Consider the following 18,463-nt stretch of genomic DNA (forward strand, 5'->3'; position numbering starts at 1 on the left):
TGCAGCAGTTCCGCGCTCCTCGTCGCGCTTTTCCAGATCATCATCATCAGCATCCGTATCTTCCTCTTCCTCTTCTTCTCCATCCTAGCCTTCCCCTCCTTGTCGCGCTCTGACTCCATGGACGCGCAGACATCTGTTTCTCCCCTTTTTCGTTTTTTTACCCGCCGTTTCAGCTGGTCGTTAAGCTCCCTTCTTCTTCTCCCTCCTCTCCTCCCTCTTCTGCATATCCGTTTCTTCCCTCTCTTTCTCTCTTCCCCCGCCCCCTCTCTCCCCTTCCCCTCGCTTTGACCCCTTCCTTCGGTTTCCCATCGCTCGCCGTCGTTGCAATCATCAAGCATATGTTTTTTATTTTCCCGTCCAACCCCGATTTGGGATTCCTCGCAGTCCATTTCCTTTGAAAGAAACAAGCAAAGCACAATGTCCGCCACCTGGTCCACTGGTCTCTTCTCGATCTTCGACGACATGCAGATCTGTACGTGTCTCCTCACTTCCACCACTGTCAATCGCGCTTTGTAGTCGGACGTGTGCGCCGCTGCAGCTGAACAAAGAACCGGCTTTTTTTTTTCCAATTTACGCTTGGGATTGATTGACGGCAAATACAAAAAAAAAAAAAAAAAAAAAAAAAAAAATCCAATGCTTTTTGTTATGGATTGATTTTTTGAAAAAATAATCCGCAAAAATGGTGAAAAATGGAAAAAAAAATGAAAAATAATTAATATTTGAATTGCAAAAAATGGAGCTTTTTTTTTCCTTTCATTTTGTTCTCTTTTTGGGCTGCGCTGCAGAGTAAGCGAGATGGCGGGAAGTGCTTGTCGATGAAGGCGTCTGTGGCTGGTGGGGGGCGGTTTTTGTTGTGCGCTTTCTTGAATGTGCCGCTCGTCGTCGAACGTGGGTTTGTTTTTTTGTTTTTTTGTTTTTGTTTATGATTTATTTGAACCAACTTTTTTTTGTTCTTTTTCCTTTGTGTGCATCCATAGTCCTGTATGGCTCGCTCGCCCCCGTCCCGCTCATGCTCAACAACGCCCCGCTCATGCTCAACAACGCCACCGAGATCCTCGGCGGAAAGGCTGCCTTCGGCCTCGACGGCGAGTCGTGCGCCAAGCCCTGCTTCTCGGCTGGCTGCCGTGGCACTGATGGTGTTTTCTGCACCAACGGCGTCATCTTCCAGATCCTCCCCTGCGTTTACATTATGTGGCGCTCTGCCCTCCGTACCAAGTACGGCGTCCAGGTACGTCCCCATCCGCTTTGCTCGATGGTCGTCTCTGTCTTTGTTGTTGTTTTAGCAGTGGACCCCTTTTTCTGCTCCCTTCGTGACGCATTTTGTCAATCCGTCGTCGATGATTGAAAAACAAAAAAACCAAAAAAAAAAAAAAAGCACGCGGTTGAATTTTTTCAACACAAAAAAAATGATTCTTTTTTTTTTTCCTTTGCAGTTTTGTTTTGTCTTTGAGTCGCTGTGCTTTGGTGCGCACCAGGTGGCAGCGTGTGTGTAGCGTGTGTGCCTGTCCGTGCGCTGCTTGGCCAGCTCCTGCGCAGAGACACGTCTTTTGTGCGCTTTTTTTTTTTCGCGCTCTTTTTTTTTTTTTTTTTTTTTCAAAATGCTGCTCTTGAGTGACGTCTCTTTCGCTCGTTCGATGGGCAGTTTTTCCGCTCGTGTGGTTGTACAGTTGTGTGCGAAGTGTCTTTGCTTAGCTGTGAAGATGCGCCGCGCAGCCGTCTGTTTTCGACTCTTTTTTTTTGCGACTTTGTGAACGGACGCGATCGATCTTTTCGATTTTTGGTTTTAGTATTATTTTCGTATTATTCTTTGGAATCACCAAAAAACCCTTCTCTTTTTTTTCAAAAATATTTCTTTTCTTTTTTCGTTTTTTTTTTTTTCCATGGAATGGCATTTTTTTGTTCTACTTCTTTCTTTCAAAAAACCCGTTTGCATCATCTTCAATCGTCTTCATTCATTCATTGGATTCTCTGTGCGGTTTCCCCCCCTGGTTTTTGCTTGAAACTCACCTTTCGTTTTTGGTTTTTGGGACTTTTTGCTGCGAATTTCCATTCAAAACAAAAACAGGGCAACATGCTCGGCGACATCATCGCTTGCTGCCTTTGCTACCAGTGCGCTGTCATGCAGGATGCTCGTGAGCTCAAGCTCAAGGGTGCCCTCTACCACGACGCCAAGCCCCCGCAGGCCTAAACTGCGCGTTGGTGATCCTGCCCGCGCTTGCTCAAAGTCATCCTCTGCTCAGTGTGCCGGCATGACCCATCGGTCCCTTCGATGTCGTGCCTGAGTGTCTTGTTCCCTCTTTTTGTGTGCTTCCTTTTGCTTCTCCCCCTTGTTGTGTTGGCGCATGATGGCTTTATGGTGTTGCGATTGTTTTCAAATGTCAGTTCGATTTCCCCCCTTTGTTCAGAGTTTTTCATTCACCCTTCCATTCCATTAGCATTGTCAACAAGCTCAGCTCATTTCTGTCTTTTTTTGTTTTCTTTGCCCTACTTTGTTGACCATGCAACGTGGCCCTTCGATCGCTCCTGCTGCTTCTTCTTCTTCTTCTTCTTCTTCTTCTGCTGCTGCTGCTGCGTCTGCCGCCGCTGCGGTCGGGGCTGGCAGCACCAACGCCGGCCCTCGATCATCTGGCATGGGCATGGGCATGAGCATGGCTGCTGCTGGTGGTGGTGGCCTGCTCGGTGGGCCCAGCGACTCCCCGCTTGTCAGCTTGAATCCCGCGCTCAATTCGTTCGCGCCGACCGGCAGGGACCCTGCTGAGGACAGCGACCCGTTCGCCATCTTCCGCAAGCCGAGCGCGTTTGCTGTGCTTGACGATCCCTTCGCTGCCATCGCTGCACCGACCTCGTCGACCAAGTTCGCTGCTGGTCAGCATGCGTACGCTTCGCCCGATGGCCAGGCCAGGATTGAGGAGGTTGTGCGCGCCGCCGAGCTTCGGCCAGCTGGAGCGCCTCAAGCAGCTCGTCGCGCAAGAAGGCCCGCGGATTCTCGGCGCTCGGACGGCGGCCGGTCTGTGCGCGCTGCACTGGGCTGCGCTGGGCGAGCATGTGGAAGTACTTGAGTTCATCCTGTCGTACTCGACCGAAGGGCCCAATGCCATCCCTGCCTCAGCAACTGCTGCTGCAACGGACATGGGCAATAGCAGCAGCAGCAGCAGCAACAACAACAACAGTGATGCCTCATCGAACGGTGCCAAGGTCGTCTCGTTGGTCGACACGGTCGAGCCGTGGATGCTCGAACTCGCTCCCGAGCTTGCTGCAGCGTTCGCACAAGCCCCGCCGACGCAGGCATCCGCGCCACATCCCGGCCATCGTGGTGCTGCCGCCGGTGGTGCTGCTGCTGCTGCCAACCCATACGCATTCAGCGTCGATGATCGCATTCCGGATGGATCCACAGCGCTGCATTTGGCCTGCAAAGGCGGCTCGGGCCCCATCATCCACAGTCTGCTCGTGCATGGCGCCGACCCGTACCTGCTCGATGGCAAAGGGTTTAACACGCTCCATCTCGCGGCTCAGCGCGGCCACATTGTCGTGACGCAATTCCTGCTGCACAACGTTGCGCTCGATGTCAACACCCGCGACAAGGAGGGTCGCACGCCGCTCATGTGGGCCGTCTTCAACAAGGTGGACATGGCCATGGTGTCCATGCTCATGAAGGAAGGCGCCCAGGTGAACGCCACCGACATGAACAACTCGACCGCGTTGCACCTGGCGGCGCGCTCGGGCAACAGTGCCGCATGGCGCGCTCTGCTCGAGGCGAAGGCCACCATGGGTCACGACTCGCGCAAAATGACGCCGTTGCAGCGTGCAGAAGAGGCTGGCCATGGCTCGCTGATTGAGTACTATGAGCAAAACCGCGCAGCCTCCTCCTCCAAGCGCAAGACCATCCCCGAAGCCCGCAAAAAGCTCTACCAAAAGTATGGCAGTGTGATTGGCCTGCCAGTCGTGCTGTTCGTCGTGTCCGCTCTTCCCCTGTGGCAAGGCCTCATCTTGCTGGCGTTGCTCGGCTTTCTCTTTGGACGCGTGTCGCCAATGCTGCAGCTCGCGAACGGCGGTGGGCTCAACACGGGATTGGTGTCGCTTGGCCACACTGCCTACTGGACGGCAGTGGTGCTCTATTTCGCCATTGGTGTCTACGACAATGGCGTTGCCCTCCGCGTGCACGGCATTTTTATTGCGACTTGCGCCGTCCTGCTGTACTTTTGGTGGCGCGTCGTCACGACCGATCCCGGTGTCATCCAGCCAAAGACCCATGGCGCAGACCCGAGCGACAGCCGGCGTCAGCTGTTGCGTCAACTCTTGGTCGAAAACGTCTCGGACCGGCAATTCTGCGCCACCTGCTCGGTGCGCAAGCCTCTTCGTTCAAAGCACTGCGCCGTGTGCAACGTCTGTGTCGCACGGTTTGACCACCATTGCCCGTGGATTGGTGTGTGCGTGGGCGCCAAAAACCATCGCTACTTTGTCCTGTTTGTCACGTTTTTGCTGGCATGCACAAGCTGGTTTGTCTACATGATTGGCGCCTACACGCAGCATCGGATGGCGCAACTGCCTCCTGTCCAGCTGGATTGGCACTGGCTTGTTCCCCCTGGTGTCGAGTTTTTGTGGCGCTCGTTCAACATTGCACCCAGCCTGATCTACTTTGCCGTCTTTACCATGATTTTTGTTGCCTTTGTGCTGACCGTCTGCGTCACGCAATTCCGACAAATCTTCATGAACTTGACCACCAACGAGATGGCCAACTTTGGCCGCTACGCGTACTTGCAGCGTGTCAAGTCGGCGCAAGAACTGACCGTTGAGCGTGCCAAGGCCACGGCCGAACTGCAGGCTGAGCGTCGCAAACAGGCTGCTGCCGACAAGAAGAAGCCAGTGGACGCCGAGGCCGCTGCCGCCGACGCCGACACTGCCGCTGCGGAAGCCGCATCGAGCGTTGCCACTGTCGCCTACTTTAATCCGTTTGACGCGGGTCCGCTTCGCAATCTTCTCGAGTTCTTCGGTGCTGGAGGCAACGCAAAGTATTCTTGGGATGCTATTTATGATGTTCCCGAGCACCTCAAGCCCCGCTTGACGGCTGGCGAGTTGTCCGTGATCATTGCTTGATGATGAGTATTCTGGTTGATCTAAACCGTGCTTGTTGCTTCTTCTTTGCTCTGTCGTCAGTGGTCATTCGAATCGATCAATTTATTGAACAATGCAGGATGGTTGGGAATTATAAAATGCCCAAATGTGCGCACACAATCGCAATCCATGACAATCATTCCATACACATGTCGTTCAGATCAACAACTCGAACGGCCCCACAGGTCGCTACACCATGTCAAAGAAAAAGTCCAGACCTGCAATGTGAAATGAAACCAAATCAAACTGAGAATGTGAGCAAATCACCTGATGAGGAAACAGAAACGGATGCCGAATAGTGAGAATAAAAATCTCCAGACCTTGGCCAAGCTCCCAAAAGGCAACGCCGATCGATTGCTTGTGAGCCAACTGGAGACGACGGAACAAGGAGAACACCGTGGGGTAAAAGACAATGTGCCGGCCGCGCTTGTCCATGTAATTGAGCACATGCTCTGCCAATTCTTCTTCCCATTCGAGCATTGGCTCGTGGAGTTCCAAAATTTTCAGATACTCGTCTGCAAGCAACGAAGAGGCGTGGAAGTCGCCTTTTTCGTCGTCACAGTAGTCGTTGCCATAAAAGTTGACGCCAAGGAAGATCTTGTTCTGCAATTCCAGAGTCTGGTTCTCGGGCATCACGCGTTCGAGGGTGGAGTGCAGCCATGGCATGGGAGCGTTTGGACCAGGCCTGATTCAACGACAAGGGACGTCAGAAAATGGAACAACAATCAACGACAACCGTCAAAATGAGTATTAGCTTTGTTTGGTTTTGTGAGGGGTTTTTACCTGTCTGCAGAGGAAAAGTCATATGTCATGAGTTGGAACTTGTCCACGAATGGTGACAGTTTCTGCAGCTCTTCAAAGTCAAAGTCGCTGGCGGACCCGCGACGCGGCTGCCAATTGCAAAATAAAGAGAGGCGTTGAGTTGAATTCGTTCACAAGTGTGTGAAGGCCATCACGTCAAACACTCGGGCTGATCGTACCATCGCAGTAAGCACAAGAACTTTGCCAAGAGGCTTCAGCATGGACGAAAGGAGTTCAAGAAAGTTGTAAACCGGCGGGTATGGCGAAAACTTTCGGAAGCCCATGGAGGCAAAATCAATCACAAGCCCATCGTAATTCCGCTTCCTGTGAAGATCGGAAGAGAAATAGAAAATGTCAGAGCATTTCAAAGCAAGTGGGGCGATTTGACAGCGATCGTGAGTCAGCGGGCAGCCCAAGAAAACCTCAGCACTTGACATCTCACTTGATTTCTGCCACAATGGCTTTGGCAACAGCATTGCTCGAAGTCGTAGAAGAAAGCAGTTGGATCACGCTTTGGCCACTCATCTCCTCAAACATGAAACGCGGCACAATCCTCGGCGGAGGATAGTCGAGAAAGTTTGGATGAGGAGTCCGGAGGCCGTCCAGCCAAGCTTTGTCGACGTTGTGGCCGCCCACAAGTTGCAACTTTTTGCCCGACTCGCCACCTCTACAAGGGGTTCAATGCAGACCACGCGAGGCAGAAACGCAATCGTTACGAGCGAAATGAGATGTGCAACAAAAGCGCCCGTTTCCGTCCACATGTCTGGCAACCCAAAGCCCCTGAACAAGACTCGCCATACTTGCGAATTTGGTACCACACTGGACTGATGTACGTCAGCTTGTGGCGGAAGCGTGTCGCGACTTCATACCCGCGTGAATTCCTATGGGAGCAAATATCGGTTGAGACCATTCGACGCGATTCGCCAAAGCAGCGACGGGTGAGACGACTGCGTACCATGGGGTGACATAGCCGAGAGTGTCTTGAGTAAAAGTCTTGGGACTGTCGTCTGCCACGCGATCGTGGTTGAACATGATATCTGGCGTGGTGAGCTGTCACAATAAGACCAAGTAAGTCATCATCCAACGCAAGATAGCTGTTGTTGGGAGGCCTGCTTTCATTGGTGAGATGATCGAGTTCATGGACGACGCCTGTATCGCTAAACGCACCGCGGGGGTCAGCAGCTTGCGATCGTGCAGATTGGCGTACTTGGGCTCGCTCAGCGAGTGACCGCGCTCGCCACGCTCACGGTCCGCCATCCACGAGACGTACTCGGACTCCTCGGTGCCGGTGGTGCCGCTGGACGACGGATCGGCTGCATCAGAGACCGGCGGCGGCGGCGACTGCGACTCGGCGCTGACTGCTGCTACGAGCAAAGCCAGAAGCGCCAAAAGCACGGAAATTCGCATTGAAAATGGATTGAAAAAAAAAACTGAGATCAAAAGGAAATACTAGAAACTAACTGCATTCTATTCGTCTATTGTGAACATGGAGAGAGTGCTCGTAAAGTCATGGTCTTGTCGCCACCGCTGGGCTTTTGTTGTAAAAACTGAGACGGAGCAAGAACAACTAGGATTTAATAAAGTACATTCAAACGAGCGGCGCTGCTGCTGCTGCTGCTGCTGCTGCTTGACTCCGCTTTCAATCAATATCGTCGGCACTTCGCCTTCCTCCAACAGCATCCACCAACAAGGAACGACGGAAGTCTGCCAGCCGCATTGGTCGGAATTGAGCGCTTGGAGAACTTGACACATCAGCATCAGCAGCCGCTGCTCCCTCGGCGTCCATCCACTCGCGGAGGGGAATAACCGCCGCCGTCCGACATAGCTCGTGCAGATCGCTGCCAGAGTATCCGTCAGTCATGGTTGCGAGCGCTTCGTAATCAAACCCTTCTTCGAGACGCTCGTTTGCCAAAATGACCTTCAGAATGTCGCAGCGTTGCCTTCGTGCTGGAAGAGGCACCGCAAACGTCTTGGGCATTCGCCGGAGAATAGCCTTGTCCACGTCGTACGGGCGATTCGTCGCGCCCATGATGACAATGCGGGAAGTGTGTCGGTCGGTGCCGAGCCCATCCCACAGCGTCATGAACTGCGATTTGATGAGGGCCGTGGCCTCGTGGTCGGACGACTGGCGCTCGCGAAGGAAGGCGTCAATCTCGTCAATAAACACAATGGCAGGCTGCAGCTTTTCAGCGAGCGTGAACACTGCTGCCACGAGCTTCTGGGACTCGCCGTACCACTTTTCCATGAGGGAGGCGATCTGCAGATTGATAAACACGCAGCCGGATTCGCGTGCAACCACCTTTGCCAGCATGGTCTTGCCGCATCCGGGGGGTCCATGCAACAGAACACCCGTTGGCGCGTGAAGCAGCTTGCTGCCCGTGGCAAACAGGTCTGGCCGACGGAATGGCAACACCAGGCACTCCTTCAGCTCGGCCGCGGTCTTGTCCAATCCACCGATGCTAGACCAGGTCACATCAATATCCGTCGGGTCGACGATATCTGCAGCGATCAGCGCCTCGTACTCTGTGAGCTGCAATCACAAGAAGGAGAAATGAGTTCAATGAGGAAATGAGGGTGGAGTAGATTTTTTTTTATTGTCGGCTCCGCTCTCCGATTGAGCGGGGGGGGTTGTTTTTTGTTTTTGCGTTCAACTGTTCCGTCTTTGGAATACAGAACCAAACGTTTCTCAGACAGACTTGTGTAGTTAAGGTTTACCTTGATGTTGTTGCGATTGAGCCTTCGCAGCATGGATTGACCGCGCTCGCGAGCGACGTCCTTCTTCTGCACAGCACAAACAGGGAAGGGGTGTAGTGAGGAGTCAAGATCAAGCAAGCAGGCGACGCAGGCGAGTGAGTATGAACTCAGGGTCTGTGGCTAGGACAGCGTCATGTGCGCGACTGCTGTGGACCAACGAGCTCCCCACCCCCTCCCAGCAGCTTGTCAAGACCTGAGTGAGCACTTGGAACAGTCAGAGCGTGTGTGTGAGTGAAGGGGACGATGGGGGACTGGGCTGCGTCGTCGTCGTCGAACACTCAGCCAGCCGCATGGACCAAAGGAGATGCCCACCCGCTGCAACGAAGGCACATTCGAGCACCAGCCGAGGTATGGGAGTGCTCTGTTGGGGGAATGACATCCAAGGCAGCTTTTTTCCAATGCGGGTACTACCTTGCGCATGGGATCCATCGCGTGCATGAGATAGCGCACAGCAAGAAAGCCGACAAGCTGCGAAAGCCCAAAGATGAGCACGTCGGCGCGAGTGATTTTCATTGGGAGTGTTGTGGCTGTATTGACAACCAATGAAAACGGAAAAATGACTAGATGAGAAGATGGATGGAGGAGATGTGAGGAAAAAAATACCATGGATGGAGCGTTGAACTCACAGAGCGAACTGAACGGTTGAAGAACGGCGAACTGAACGGCGAGCTGAATGTTGTTGAACTGAATGTTGAATCTCGAGCTCTAGCTTGCACCGCTTTACTCACTCGACTCAGATCGTCAGATCCGTCTCGTTCAAAACCCCCTTTTGCTCTCCATGTTCCAAACTCCAATCCTCGCGTATTTCCGCTCACTGAATCCCCATTCTATTCCTGCACACTTTCAAATGTAGTAGTCCAGTCCCAGTTTTCACAAATCACAAAACATCTCTGAGAAATGGAGTTTGAGACGACTGTCATGCAAAAGCAGGAGTGCTTTGTCTATCGCCTCCCTCCGCGCCCCTCCAACCGCGGCTTCCGGTAACCTCGCTTATTGTCATTGTCATTTGTCGGTGGTCTTTGTTTGTTTTGTTTGTTTGAGCCTCAATGGTTGAAATCATCGAGTGTTTTTCTTTTCTTTTTCTTTTTTTTTTTCTCTTTTTTTTTTCTTTTTTTTTTTCTCTTTTTTTTTCTTTTTTTTTTTTGTATGGCTTTCCATTGCAACTCAAACCCCTTCGTCTCGTTTGGCTCACCAACCCCCCCCCATCTTGTTTGCTTTTTGCTCTTCAACAAATAGGGCTGCTGATTGGGACTTGGAGCACCCCATCTGGTCTGGCCGCATCAAGGTCGTCACGCAAGGCGACACTATCACGATCAAGCTCGAAGACAAATCCACTGGTAAAGAATCAAAGGAAAAAAAAAAAAAAAAAAAAAAAAAAAAAAAAAAAAAAAAAAAAAAAAAAAAGAGCGAGCAACGATTTGTGTGTGCAACAGTGTTCCCGCGTCAGTCTGGCTGGTGGCCTCTGTTTTTGGAGGGATGTTTGGGGGGGGGATGTGAAGGCGTCTCGCTTGTACTTTGACACCCCGCACGGAGGTGGGAGGAATGGAACGAGCAACAACGAACGGCCGTATGAAAATCGGTTCTTTACCGTCGCTCTTGCAAACACTGTGGGACAGTGGGGACAGCGCAGCAACGTTGGGCAGCATTGCGCTTGCGTTCTGTGCGGGAATCGCGACTCTTTTGCAAGAGCAAGGCTTGGTCCGGAACGAGACCGTTCATTCAGCAGACTGACTGCTGCACTGACAAACCGCATCTAACTTGTTGCATTGTAGGCGAGCTGTTCGCGCCTTGCCCCGTGGACGCCTTCCCGGGTACAGCAGTCGAGGCTGTCATTGACAGCAGCCGCTATTTTGTGTTGCGCATCGTCGATCCCTCCGGTAAGTCCCGATGGATGGGACATTGGTCTTTTTGTCTTTTTTCCCCCTCCTGTTCACACTCTTGTGCTGACATTCTGCTCGTCTGCGCCAGGCCGACATGCCTTTATTGGTCTTGGATTTGCGGATCGAGGAGACTCGTTTGATCTCCAAGTCGCACTTCAAGATCACTTCAAGTTCCTGCACAGCAGCCGCGAGATTGAAAAGCAAGCTGCCATGGCGAAGGCCAATCCCCAGCCCTCGCTTGACCTTGGATTCAAGGCCGGCGAGAAGCTCCACATCAACTTTGGCGTAAGTCTTTGATTCCTTTGTTCACTTTTCGTTGCGGCTGGGTTTGGGGGTTTGGTTTGCGCTCGGCGGCGTGACTTTGCATTTTTGCAAACCGATTTCTCGACACGATATCTCAACTCGACTCTTCCACCTCGCTGGGCCTTCCCTGCACAGAAAAAGACGGGAATCGAGGCTGGACACGCTTCTTCCGCTTCGGCAAATTCCAACGCGTCCTCATTCATCTTGCCGCCTCCTCCAGCATCAGGATCGACCGTGATTGCCCCTCCGCCCAGCAACGGCGGCTCGCGCGTACGAGGCCATCAACAACAAGCGCCAGCGACCGCGACCTCCTCTTTCTTTGGCGCCCCAGCTCCTGCCGCAACCGCGAGCCCAAGTCTCGCTGGCTTTGGTCAGGCTCCACCGCCCCAGCAAAACTTTGCTGCCGATCCGTTCGGAGGCGGCTGGGGCCAGCCTGCTGCTCCCGCTGCCGCCCCTCAAGCTTCGAAGGATGCTTTCGACTGGACCAAGTTTTGAAGTCGCTTTTCAAGTGTCTGTTTTCACAATTTTGTCCGTCCGCGAGCTCTTTGGAACATTTGTGGGTTTGAGCGTTCATCCGTGTCATGTAGTATTGCGTGTGTAGAGAATGTGTGCGTTATTGGAAAATACAAGTACAATGAAATTGGAGTCGTTCACTTTTGGTGTCTTTGGCCGAAGGCACAGTTTCGGCAGGCAGAACTCGGTCGTGCGCAAACTAACTTGCTGTAGTAGGCACGACTGGAGCCTCAGGACTTGACGTGCCACGCCACACGCTCACTACAACCATCCCAAAGGCGATATTCAAAACCACACTAGCGATTCCTGCCACGAGGAATGGAGAGAATGGAATCAGCCGTGTTAGATGCAGCAGCACTTGGCTGGCACGATCCACGAGTGCGAGCTGCAGATTGGGAGACTCTTGCACTGGGGATGGAGATCGCAGCCGATCCAGTTCTTCAAATTCCTCGGCAAGATTCGGCAAAGAGGCTGGCACAAGGGGTTCGATGTTCATCTGTGTGGTCGTACTTGCTTCATGAATGGAAGGGGAATCGATTTGCATCATTTCCAAGTCGCGTTTCGCCCACTACAAGCGAACGAGAAAACAACCTCCAAAATGTCAGAGCGACACCACAACAACCAAAACCAAACAAGCCAACTCTCGCAAAACAGAACAGCTTGAACTCACCAGCGACACCGGAGGTCGCAGAGGCGAAGGGCGATCAGGCAGTACGATTGAGGCTGGAAGAATAAGATTGGATAGTCGCGGCTTCAGCCTGGGCGATGAATCCAAGTCCGCCAAACTGCTAACTGCCGGAGACGGCGGGAGCGACACAGACGGCGATGGTGCTGAGCCTGAGGAAGTCCTGCCCAGTCCATGCAAGGGTTTAGGGGTGGAGCGGTCCCTCGCCTTGCCTGCATCATGAAGCGATAGTGCATCCAAAGCCAAATGCTCTCGCTCGTCTTCGTGCGCACAGTGGTGTCCATATTCTGATGGCGCCGGCGAGTACGAACGCGATGCAGGAAGCGATGTGGAAACGACAAGGGGCACCGTCGTCACAGACGATAACGAGTGCACAATAGACACGAACGAAAAGACAAGGCCGTTCTACGTGTGGCCCAACAGGTCAAGTGAGTGGCGCTTTTTTTTTTTCCTTTTTTTTTTTGTTGTTTTTGCAGCAACGTGCGCTGTCGCTGGATTGTCGGCAAAGTGGGGGAGAAAACACATACCGTGACGGATAAACCGAAAAGCAGAGCAATAGCCATTGAGGAATGCTTGGAATTGGATACAAACCCAACGATGCTCAAAAAAATCAATGTCAAGCAGCTCTGTCAAGCGGTGCAATTCGACATTCAGTCAGCCAACTCTACAAATCCCAAATGTGGCAAAACTCAACAAGGTCTCCAACCAGGATACTCACTCGAATTAACAACGACCAGAGATGAAGCCGTTGAAGTCGTTTCTTTTTGGCTCGGCAAATGAGCAAAACTGCAAAGAGCTGCAACAATGACATGTAAGGCAAATAGCTGGTAAGAGCTGTTTCAATGGCGACGGCTGGAAACTGCATTGCATGTTGCCCCTGGTTGGTGGTGAAGAGCGTGTCAACCAGGGCAGGAGCTAATTTATAAAGGCTCCCTGACACGGCCACAGCAATTGTTTGCCCAAACCACGAATAGTGGAGGTCTGATTGTAGCCCTAGCTCAAAGTCTACGACAGAACACGACAGGGCCGCAACAAGAACGGTGAGCATACCATGTCGCCAAAGTGTGTACAAAACGACAAACTCTAAACATACCGTCTTCAAGTAATGCACCCAGCGTGACCAAGACGAGCAGCCAGTCCAAGATGGAAGCAGCCACTTGTGTACATGCCACAAGACCTATCTCGATGTGAGGTCGTATTGACTTCTGTCAAGTTGCACGCTGTTGTGAGCATTGGAACAGTCACACCACACAACGCCAGAAGCACCACAAACAGGAATAGGTCGCTGGTGTGTTCTATTGATGAGCTCTTCAACTCGCTGGAGAGTTTCGGCCTCCCGCTGCCGGACGAGCTCGGATTGCACGGCTGCGGTGCATCGACCGCAGAGTGAAAATATCCGTTCAAGCCGGAGTCGGTAGGCGTCCACTTCCTCGTCAAATGCATTCTGGTTGATGTAAGATTGGCAGCAGCATTCAATGAGTTTTTGTTTTCGTTCAGAGTGGCAGCAAGCTGCAACCTTTCAAACCAAAAAAAAAAAAACTGAGAATTTCAATTCGATACCTCGTTTTGCGGCTCGAATGATGCTAGCTGCGCCATCTTGATTTCCTGATTCCGACTACATGATGTGCACAGCACAGGATGCGACTGCTGCAAGTTCGCTGGCTGCTGACCAAAGCGCCATGTCGGCGTTTGGGCGGATAGGGCCAAAGAGGCCACGTGAAACCGCGGATTGAGGCTCTCGTCCGCCTGGCCCGGGATTGGCTGGTTGTAATCGCCATCCTGTTGTGTGGATTGCATTGTGTGGAACGGTGAGCGAGCGGGTGGCGCGCCACTGCTGGGAGAGCGAGTGGAGCGAAATCTCGGCCTCTCTCTACTATCGACTTTGACAGGGAGAAGTACGTGGCAGCTGAAGCATTACCTCGTCGAATCCGTTGTACTGAAGGCATGACGTGCATGTCCACGAGTTGACGGCGTCGACGGCGACTTGGCAGCGGAATCGACAAAACCAGCACTCGACAGACGCAACAGTTTGGCTTGGCCGATGCTTGGCGACCAACCCGCCCCAAATCGATCGCCACATGAGACGGGGGGAGAGTGAGCTGGAGCTTAATGTGGAGACTATTGATGGAATTGATGGATGAACACAAAATAGATGAAGCTACGATTGGTTGTGTGAGGCGAAAACAAAATCGCACGACTTATGCAGAAGAGGGAGGTGGAACTGTGCAATAGATGCAAGTGTATTACAAACGTATGGTACGACAGCACATGCACAACCAACCGAATCCAAGCGAAATTCAAAGTCAACAGGCATTGTTTTTGTCTCGGGAACCAAAAAAAAAAAAGTCCGTTCACTTGCGCTTGCCGGTAGGCCTGAATTCGTGGAATTAGGTGTCAGAGCAAGTAGACAGAGTGTGTCACGACGCAAACAAGATCAGTGAGAGACAGGGCGCGATAAAAACTCAACTCTTAACACCCTCTACTCACTTGTCGTTCTCCGAGAACACGTTCAGCATAAGAGTATCGGCTTCGAGATAGACGCGGTTGGGCGACTGAGCAATGCTCTCGGCGATTTCGCGTGCAGCCTCGATGCGGCGCAACTGAAGGAAACCAGGGTTCTTTTGGATGGCAACACCGACCATCTTGGCTGCAGCTGCCTCACCCTCGGCCTTGACAATCTTCTCCTGTCGATCTTGCTTGGCCTTCTCGACGATGAACTGCGCACGTTGTGCCTCCTGTTGTGCTACTTGCTTGGCTTCGACGGCGCTGCTGTACTCTCGCGAAAAGCCAAGGTCGGTAATCGAAACATCGTCAATGACAATGTTGAAATCTGTAGCGCGATCAATCAGCTGCTGGGCAATCAAGCGGCTGACTTTCTCGCGTTGGGTAATGAGCTGGGAAGCGTTGAAGCGCGCCACCACGCTCTTGAGTGTCTCGTTGACGATCGACGGGAGCACTCGCTCGTCGGCATCAGGACCAAGCTGTCGGAAAACGGTGGCAAGTTGGTTGACGTTTGGTCGAGAAAGGACACGGATGGTGATGTTGACCATTTGGAGATCTGAAAGCGGAATGAGAGGGGGGGGCAAAAGGCGTGAGCTCCAAAACAAAACAAAAAAAAAAAAAACAAAGGAGACTTCAAAGACCTGGAGATTGCGCATGCTCCATCAACACGCACAATGCAATCTGCACAGCAATAGCAACATTCAGGTACCTTTGCTGCCTGTCAGTGATGTGATGCGGTGCGGCTTTGAGCGAACGTCGAAATCAATGGGATGGTGAAACCACGGCACCCTTGATTGTGAACAATGCGCCAGAAGCGTGATGGCACGTTTGTAAGTGTTTTGTACCACTATCGGATACCCATATCAAAAACGCCGTTGTAGACTCATCGACGATTGCTACAAAAACTCACTTGAAGTGGAGACCTTCGGCGTATACCTCGTCCTTGACGCCACCGAGGCGGCTGAAAATGATGGCGCGGTGACCTTGGTCCACTGTCAAGATTGGCCAACCACGACCACAACGCATCAGAGAGTGAGTGACTCCAGGTCAAAGCCAAAGCCAAAATGCGTTCCAAGCAATGAAGCGCAATAGAAAATGGAGAGATCTCCATTGACCTCTCTTCCTCCCCTCCTCCCGCTCCAAACCCATGGCGGTCATGTTCTCCCAGTCGCAGTCGATCGGACGCGTTTTGACGTTGCGTTGTCGTCATCACCAGCTGCTGTCTGTGTGCTCCCAGAACGAAGAACAAGTCTGCCTGCGTTTCGGGAAAGCAGCCCTTGGACCGCCAAGACAAATCCGTTCCGTCCATTGCAGCGTCCATTGCTGCTGCTGCTGCGGAGACACGACGGTTGGGTGCAATGTGCAACTTGTGTGTAGACTTACCAGTGTAGACAGACTCGGACAGGCCCCAGAGCGCACCCGCGCCAAGGAACAGGGTGCCGGCAGCGCCGCCAGCAAAACGGCTGGAGAGCATTCGAGCAGCGCCAGCCATGATTATGATGAAAAAGTGATGGTGGTTGGAAGTGGAGTGAGGCCGAGCCCAATTTCGCTCATCGTGAAATCGTGTTTGGGTTTTTTGGCGTACTGCATGATTGTGTGGCGGTGAATAGGACATGTCGATGAAAATTGAGTGTTTTTCGAGATGCAGTGCCAAACCCTGCGAAAGACGAGCCGATACGTCAGTGATTGGAGCGTCTGATCGTGCGCTTTGCTTAGCTGATCGGTTGGAAATATCATTGCTTGTTAAATTTTGGTGGTTGAGCGCGTCCTTTGAGGCGATGCTGTCCCGGTGCGGCTCATCAAAGGTTTGCCGGTTTTGTTTGGTTGAGAATTGCCGCTTGTCGAGGTGATTTTGCGACCGTTCTTTGTGCGTTTGTATCGTTTTAATTGTGTTCTACGTGATAGATGTTATTTAGATGTGGTGATGGGTGTGGTTCTGTGCGATTGTGTTGGTGGACGGCGTTTCTCGGGTGAAAGCGAAAGATCGTCTTGCAATGTAGGTTTTCATGCTTGGCTAGGGGTGTTTTTTTTTTTTTTTTTTTTTTTTTTTTTTTTTTTTTTTTTTTGCTGGTTTCGTTCAAAAGTACTGTACAAAAAAATGCGCAATGACAAGCTATCCAAAAGCATCCCAATACGCTGGAATACACTAAATCCTACCCTCGTCGGCTGTACGGATACGATACGACTCTGGATATTGCAAGATCACGCTTCGCTGTATTCGACATCAGAGGCTACAGTGCATCCACAGACAGACTTCACCAACGACGACCTTGATCGTCGTATATGACCCTGAGTGCTTCGAATAGCGCATCCTTGGCAGACGGGCTGAATCGAACTTGAACTTCCGAGCCATCGCCTATTTGTCCAACGATGGGATGACTCGCTGGCTCGATCGTCAGAAGGTCAAAGGTCGAGCTGAGAGCAGTCGGTTTCGCAGTAAAACTGTATGGAAAACATCTGTCATTTCGGACAATCAATTTAACCTCGCGGTCACCGGTGCTGTCGGTAGGCGTCGTCCTCTCACGCAACACTTGAATTGCTTTCACACGGATTGCGTTTTCAGGCACTGTGACCTTCAAAACATCGTTGACCTCATTGCCAAAAACAGACCGCAATCGCTTGATGTGCTGTACACCTTGCCAGTAATGCGCTTCGTTCATGAGGCGCTCGGCAATCTCGGTTGGCAGTGCGGGCAGAGCTGCTGCCGATTGATCCTCCAGCTCCGGTCCGCTGATTAGCAAGTGGAACACGGTCTGAACGTCTTCAGCACTTGCAAATCGTGGAAGTAAGGAGAATGCAAGAGGATTTATCTGGTAGTCGATGCTGCGCAACCATCAAGCAGGCAAGAAAACCCAAGAAGACGTGAGCAAGATCCAGACCATCGATTTAAGAAACATGTGCATCAACAATCGGCTCTATTGTCAAGGGACGAGAGCCTACTCTAGTCGCGTTAGAATGCTGTCGCCAGTGCAGGCATGGACGAGCGCTTGAACGCCAACATTGCCAATGCAGTTAAATCGCAGACTGTCGCCCAAACGGTGAGCAGGAGAACAATATCCGACTGACAAAGCGCACAGCAACTTACTTGATCCAATTCAGGTGTGAGTTCAGTTTGCGTGCTTCGGCAATTGCCTGCGCTCCAGCATCGCCAATCTGATTCACGTCCAGACTGTTGCTCTCTATCAGTTAGCACTCAATGTCTTCGGCTGAAGCCACCCCACTCGCATGCATCCGTCAACTTACAACAGGATAGTCAGCGTCTTGTTCACTTTGAGTGCTTCGGCAATCGCCTGCGCACCAGCATCGTCAATCTGATTTCCAGACAGACTGTTGTTCTCCAGCAGTTAGCACTCTCAATGCCTTCGGCTGAACCCACTCCCTTACATGCATCAGTTAGAAGAGAACCTTCATACCGAAACTCTCTCAGCGTCTTGTTTGCTTTAAGAGCCTCAGCGATCGCCCGAGCTTCAGCCACGCCAATCAGTTCATCGCACAGTCTGTTGCTCCGCTTTGTCAACATGCGCGCTGTCACACACACTTTCCAACAAACACGGCTGGATCTCACCTGTGACATTTTTTCGCATTCTTGATTCTGTCATAGAACTGGCGCTGTCGTTCGGTCATGCTCTGATACGCCAGCATTGGGAGAGCGCAGGCGCAAACAGCTTAACAACCAACAAGGACTGTCGCTCACCAAAAAAGGCCTCAAGTAGATTCAATGCCCCCCAATGGCCCTATTGTCGAATCGTGCTCTCTTCCAGATTCATACCTGGCTTTCATGTGCATACTTTACCGTACTCTGTGAGCGCCGTGGCGGACGAACGGGGAACTGCATTGAATTTTGGTGCTGGAGTGCAGTACCATGAAGAGTATTTGACTTTTGATTTCATTTCATTTCATGTCGTATCGCATT

At 51.9% G+C, this 18,463-nt stretch overlaps 7 protein-coding genes and 1 pseudogene across 8 annotated transcripts; 3 read left to right on the top strand and 5 right to left on the bottom strand.

Moving 5' to 3' along the window:
* The first annotated feature begins 394 nt into the window (after positions 1 to 394).
* CAOG_00913 (hypothetical protein) lies at positions 395 to 2,399 on the top strand (annotated as a pseudogene). Its single transcript has 3 exons — positions 395 to 472; positions 997 to 1,228; positions 2,066 to 2,399.
* A 231-nt stretch (positions 2,400 to 2,630) lies between these two features.
* On the top strand, positions 2,631 to 5,094 carry CAOG_00914 (hypothetical protein; the record flags this gene model as incomplete). Its single annotated transcript, XM_004365728.1, has 2 exons — positions 2,631 to 2,865; positions 2,975 to 5,094. The coding sequence occupies 2 exons, from the start codon at positions 2,631 to 2,633 to the stop codon at positions 5,092 to 5,094; spliced, it is 2,355 nt and encodes a 784-aa protein (XP_004365785.1).
* A 60-nt stretch (positions 5,095 to 5,154) lies between these two features.
* On the bottom strand, positions 5,155 to 7,320 carry CAOG_00915 (hypothetical protein; the record flags this gene model as incomplete). The annotated part of the gene is made up of 8 exons (XM_004365729.2): positions 5,155 to 5,330; positions 5,433 to 5,797; positions 5,896 to 6,002; positions 6,093 to 6,237; positions 6,356 to 6,580; positions 6,714 to 6,794; positions 6,869 to 6,963; positions 7,081 to 7,320. 8 exons carry the CDS (start codon positions 7,318 to 7,320, stop codon positions 5,302 to 5,304), a joined length of 1,287 nt encoding a protein of 428 aa, XP_004365786.2. The 3' UTR covers positions 5,155 to 5,301.
* Positions 7,321 to 7,468: 148 nt separating this feature from the next.
* CAOG_00916 (ATPase) lies at positions 7,469 to 9,228 on the bottom strand. The gene is made up of 3 exons (XM_004365730.2): positions 9,079 to 9,228; positions 8,629 to 8,694; positions 7,469 to 8,443 (listed from the first exon to the last, which is right to left on the bottom strand). Exons 1-3 carry the CDS (start codon positions 9,178 to 9,180, stop codon positions 7,553 to 7,555), a joined length of 1,059 nt encoding a protein of 352 aa, XP_004365787.1. The 5' UTR covers positions 9,181 to 9,228; the 3' UTR covers positions 7,469 to 7,552.
* Positions 9,229 to 9,522: 294 nt separating this feature from the next.
* Positions 9,523 to 11,495, top strand: CAOG_00917 (adaptin ear-binding coat-associated protein 2). Its single transcript, XM_004365731.2, has 5 exons — positions 9,523 to 9,647; positions 9,904 to 10,004; positions 10,440 to 10,544; positions 10,636 to 10,832; positions 10,986 to 11,495. The coding sequence occupies exons 1-5, from the start codon at positions 9,565 to 9,567 to the stop codon at positions 11,343 to 11,345; spliced, it is 846 nt and encodes a 281-aa protein (XP_004365788.1). The 5' UTR covers positions 9,523 to 9,564; the 3' UTR covers positions 11,346 to 11,495.
* CAOG_00918 (hypothetical protein) lies at positions 11,425 to 14,128 on the bottom strand (the record flags this gene model as incomplete). The annotated part of the gene is made up of 8 exons (XM_004365732.2): positions 11,425 to 11,931; positions 12,034 to 12,453; positions 12,576 to 12,674; positions 12,767 to 13,053; positions 13,142 to 13,253; positions 13,322 to 13,492; positions 13,609 to 13,827; positions 13,967 to 14,128. 8 exons carry the CDS (start codon positions 14,126 to 14,128, stop codon positions 11,563 to 11,565), a joined length of 1,839 nt encoding a protein of 612 aa, XP_004365789.1. The 3' UTR covers positions 11,425 to 11,562.
* Positions 14,129 to 14,264: 136 nt separating this feature from the next.
* CAOG_00919 (prohibitin-2) lies at positions 14,265 to 16,089 on the bottom strand. The gene is made up of 5 exons (XM_004365733.2): positions 15,934 to 16,089; positions 15,461 to 15,542; positions 15,260 to 15,339; positions 14,536 to 15,106; positions 14,265 to 14,421 (listed from the first exon to the last, which is right to left on the bottom strand). The coding sequence occupies exons 1-5, from the start codon at positions 16,040 to 16,042 to the stop codon at positions 14,400 to 14,402; spliced, it is 864 nt and encodes a 287-aa protein (XP_004365790.1). The 5' UTR covers positions 16,043 to 16,089; the 3' UTR covers positions 14,265 to 14,399.
* A 655-nt stretch (positions 16,090 to 16,744) lies between these two features.
* On the bottom strand, positions 16,745 to 18,232 carry CAOG_00920 (hypothetical protein). Its single transcript, XM_004365734.2, has 6 exons — positions 18,116 to 18,232; positions 17,964 to 18,047; positions 17,794 to 17,877; positions 17,636 to 17,719; positions 17,491 to 17,574; positions 16,745 to 17,373 (listed from the first exon to the last, which is right to left on the bottom strand). The coding sequence occupies exons 1-6, from the start codon at positions 18,190 to 18,192 to the stop codon at positions 16,806 to 16,808; spliced, it is 981 nt and encodes a 326-aa protein (XP_004365791.2). The 5' UTR covers positions 18,193 to 18,232; the 3' UTR covers positions 16,745 to 16,805.
* Positions 18,233 to 18,463: the final 231 nt, after the last annotated feature.

This window comes from Capsaspora owczarzaki (genome assembly GCF_000151315.2).
Source record: "Capsaspora owczarzaki ATCC 30864 unplaced genomic scaffold supercont2.1, whole genome shotgun sequence".
NCBI classification, from domain to species: domain Eukaryota; class Filasterea; order Ministeriida; family Capsasporidae; genus Capsaspora; species Capsaspora owczarzaki.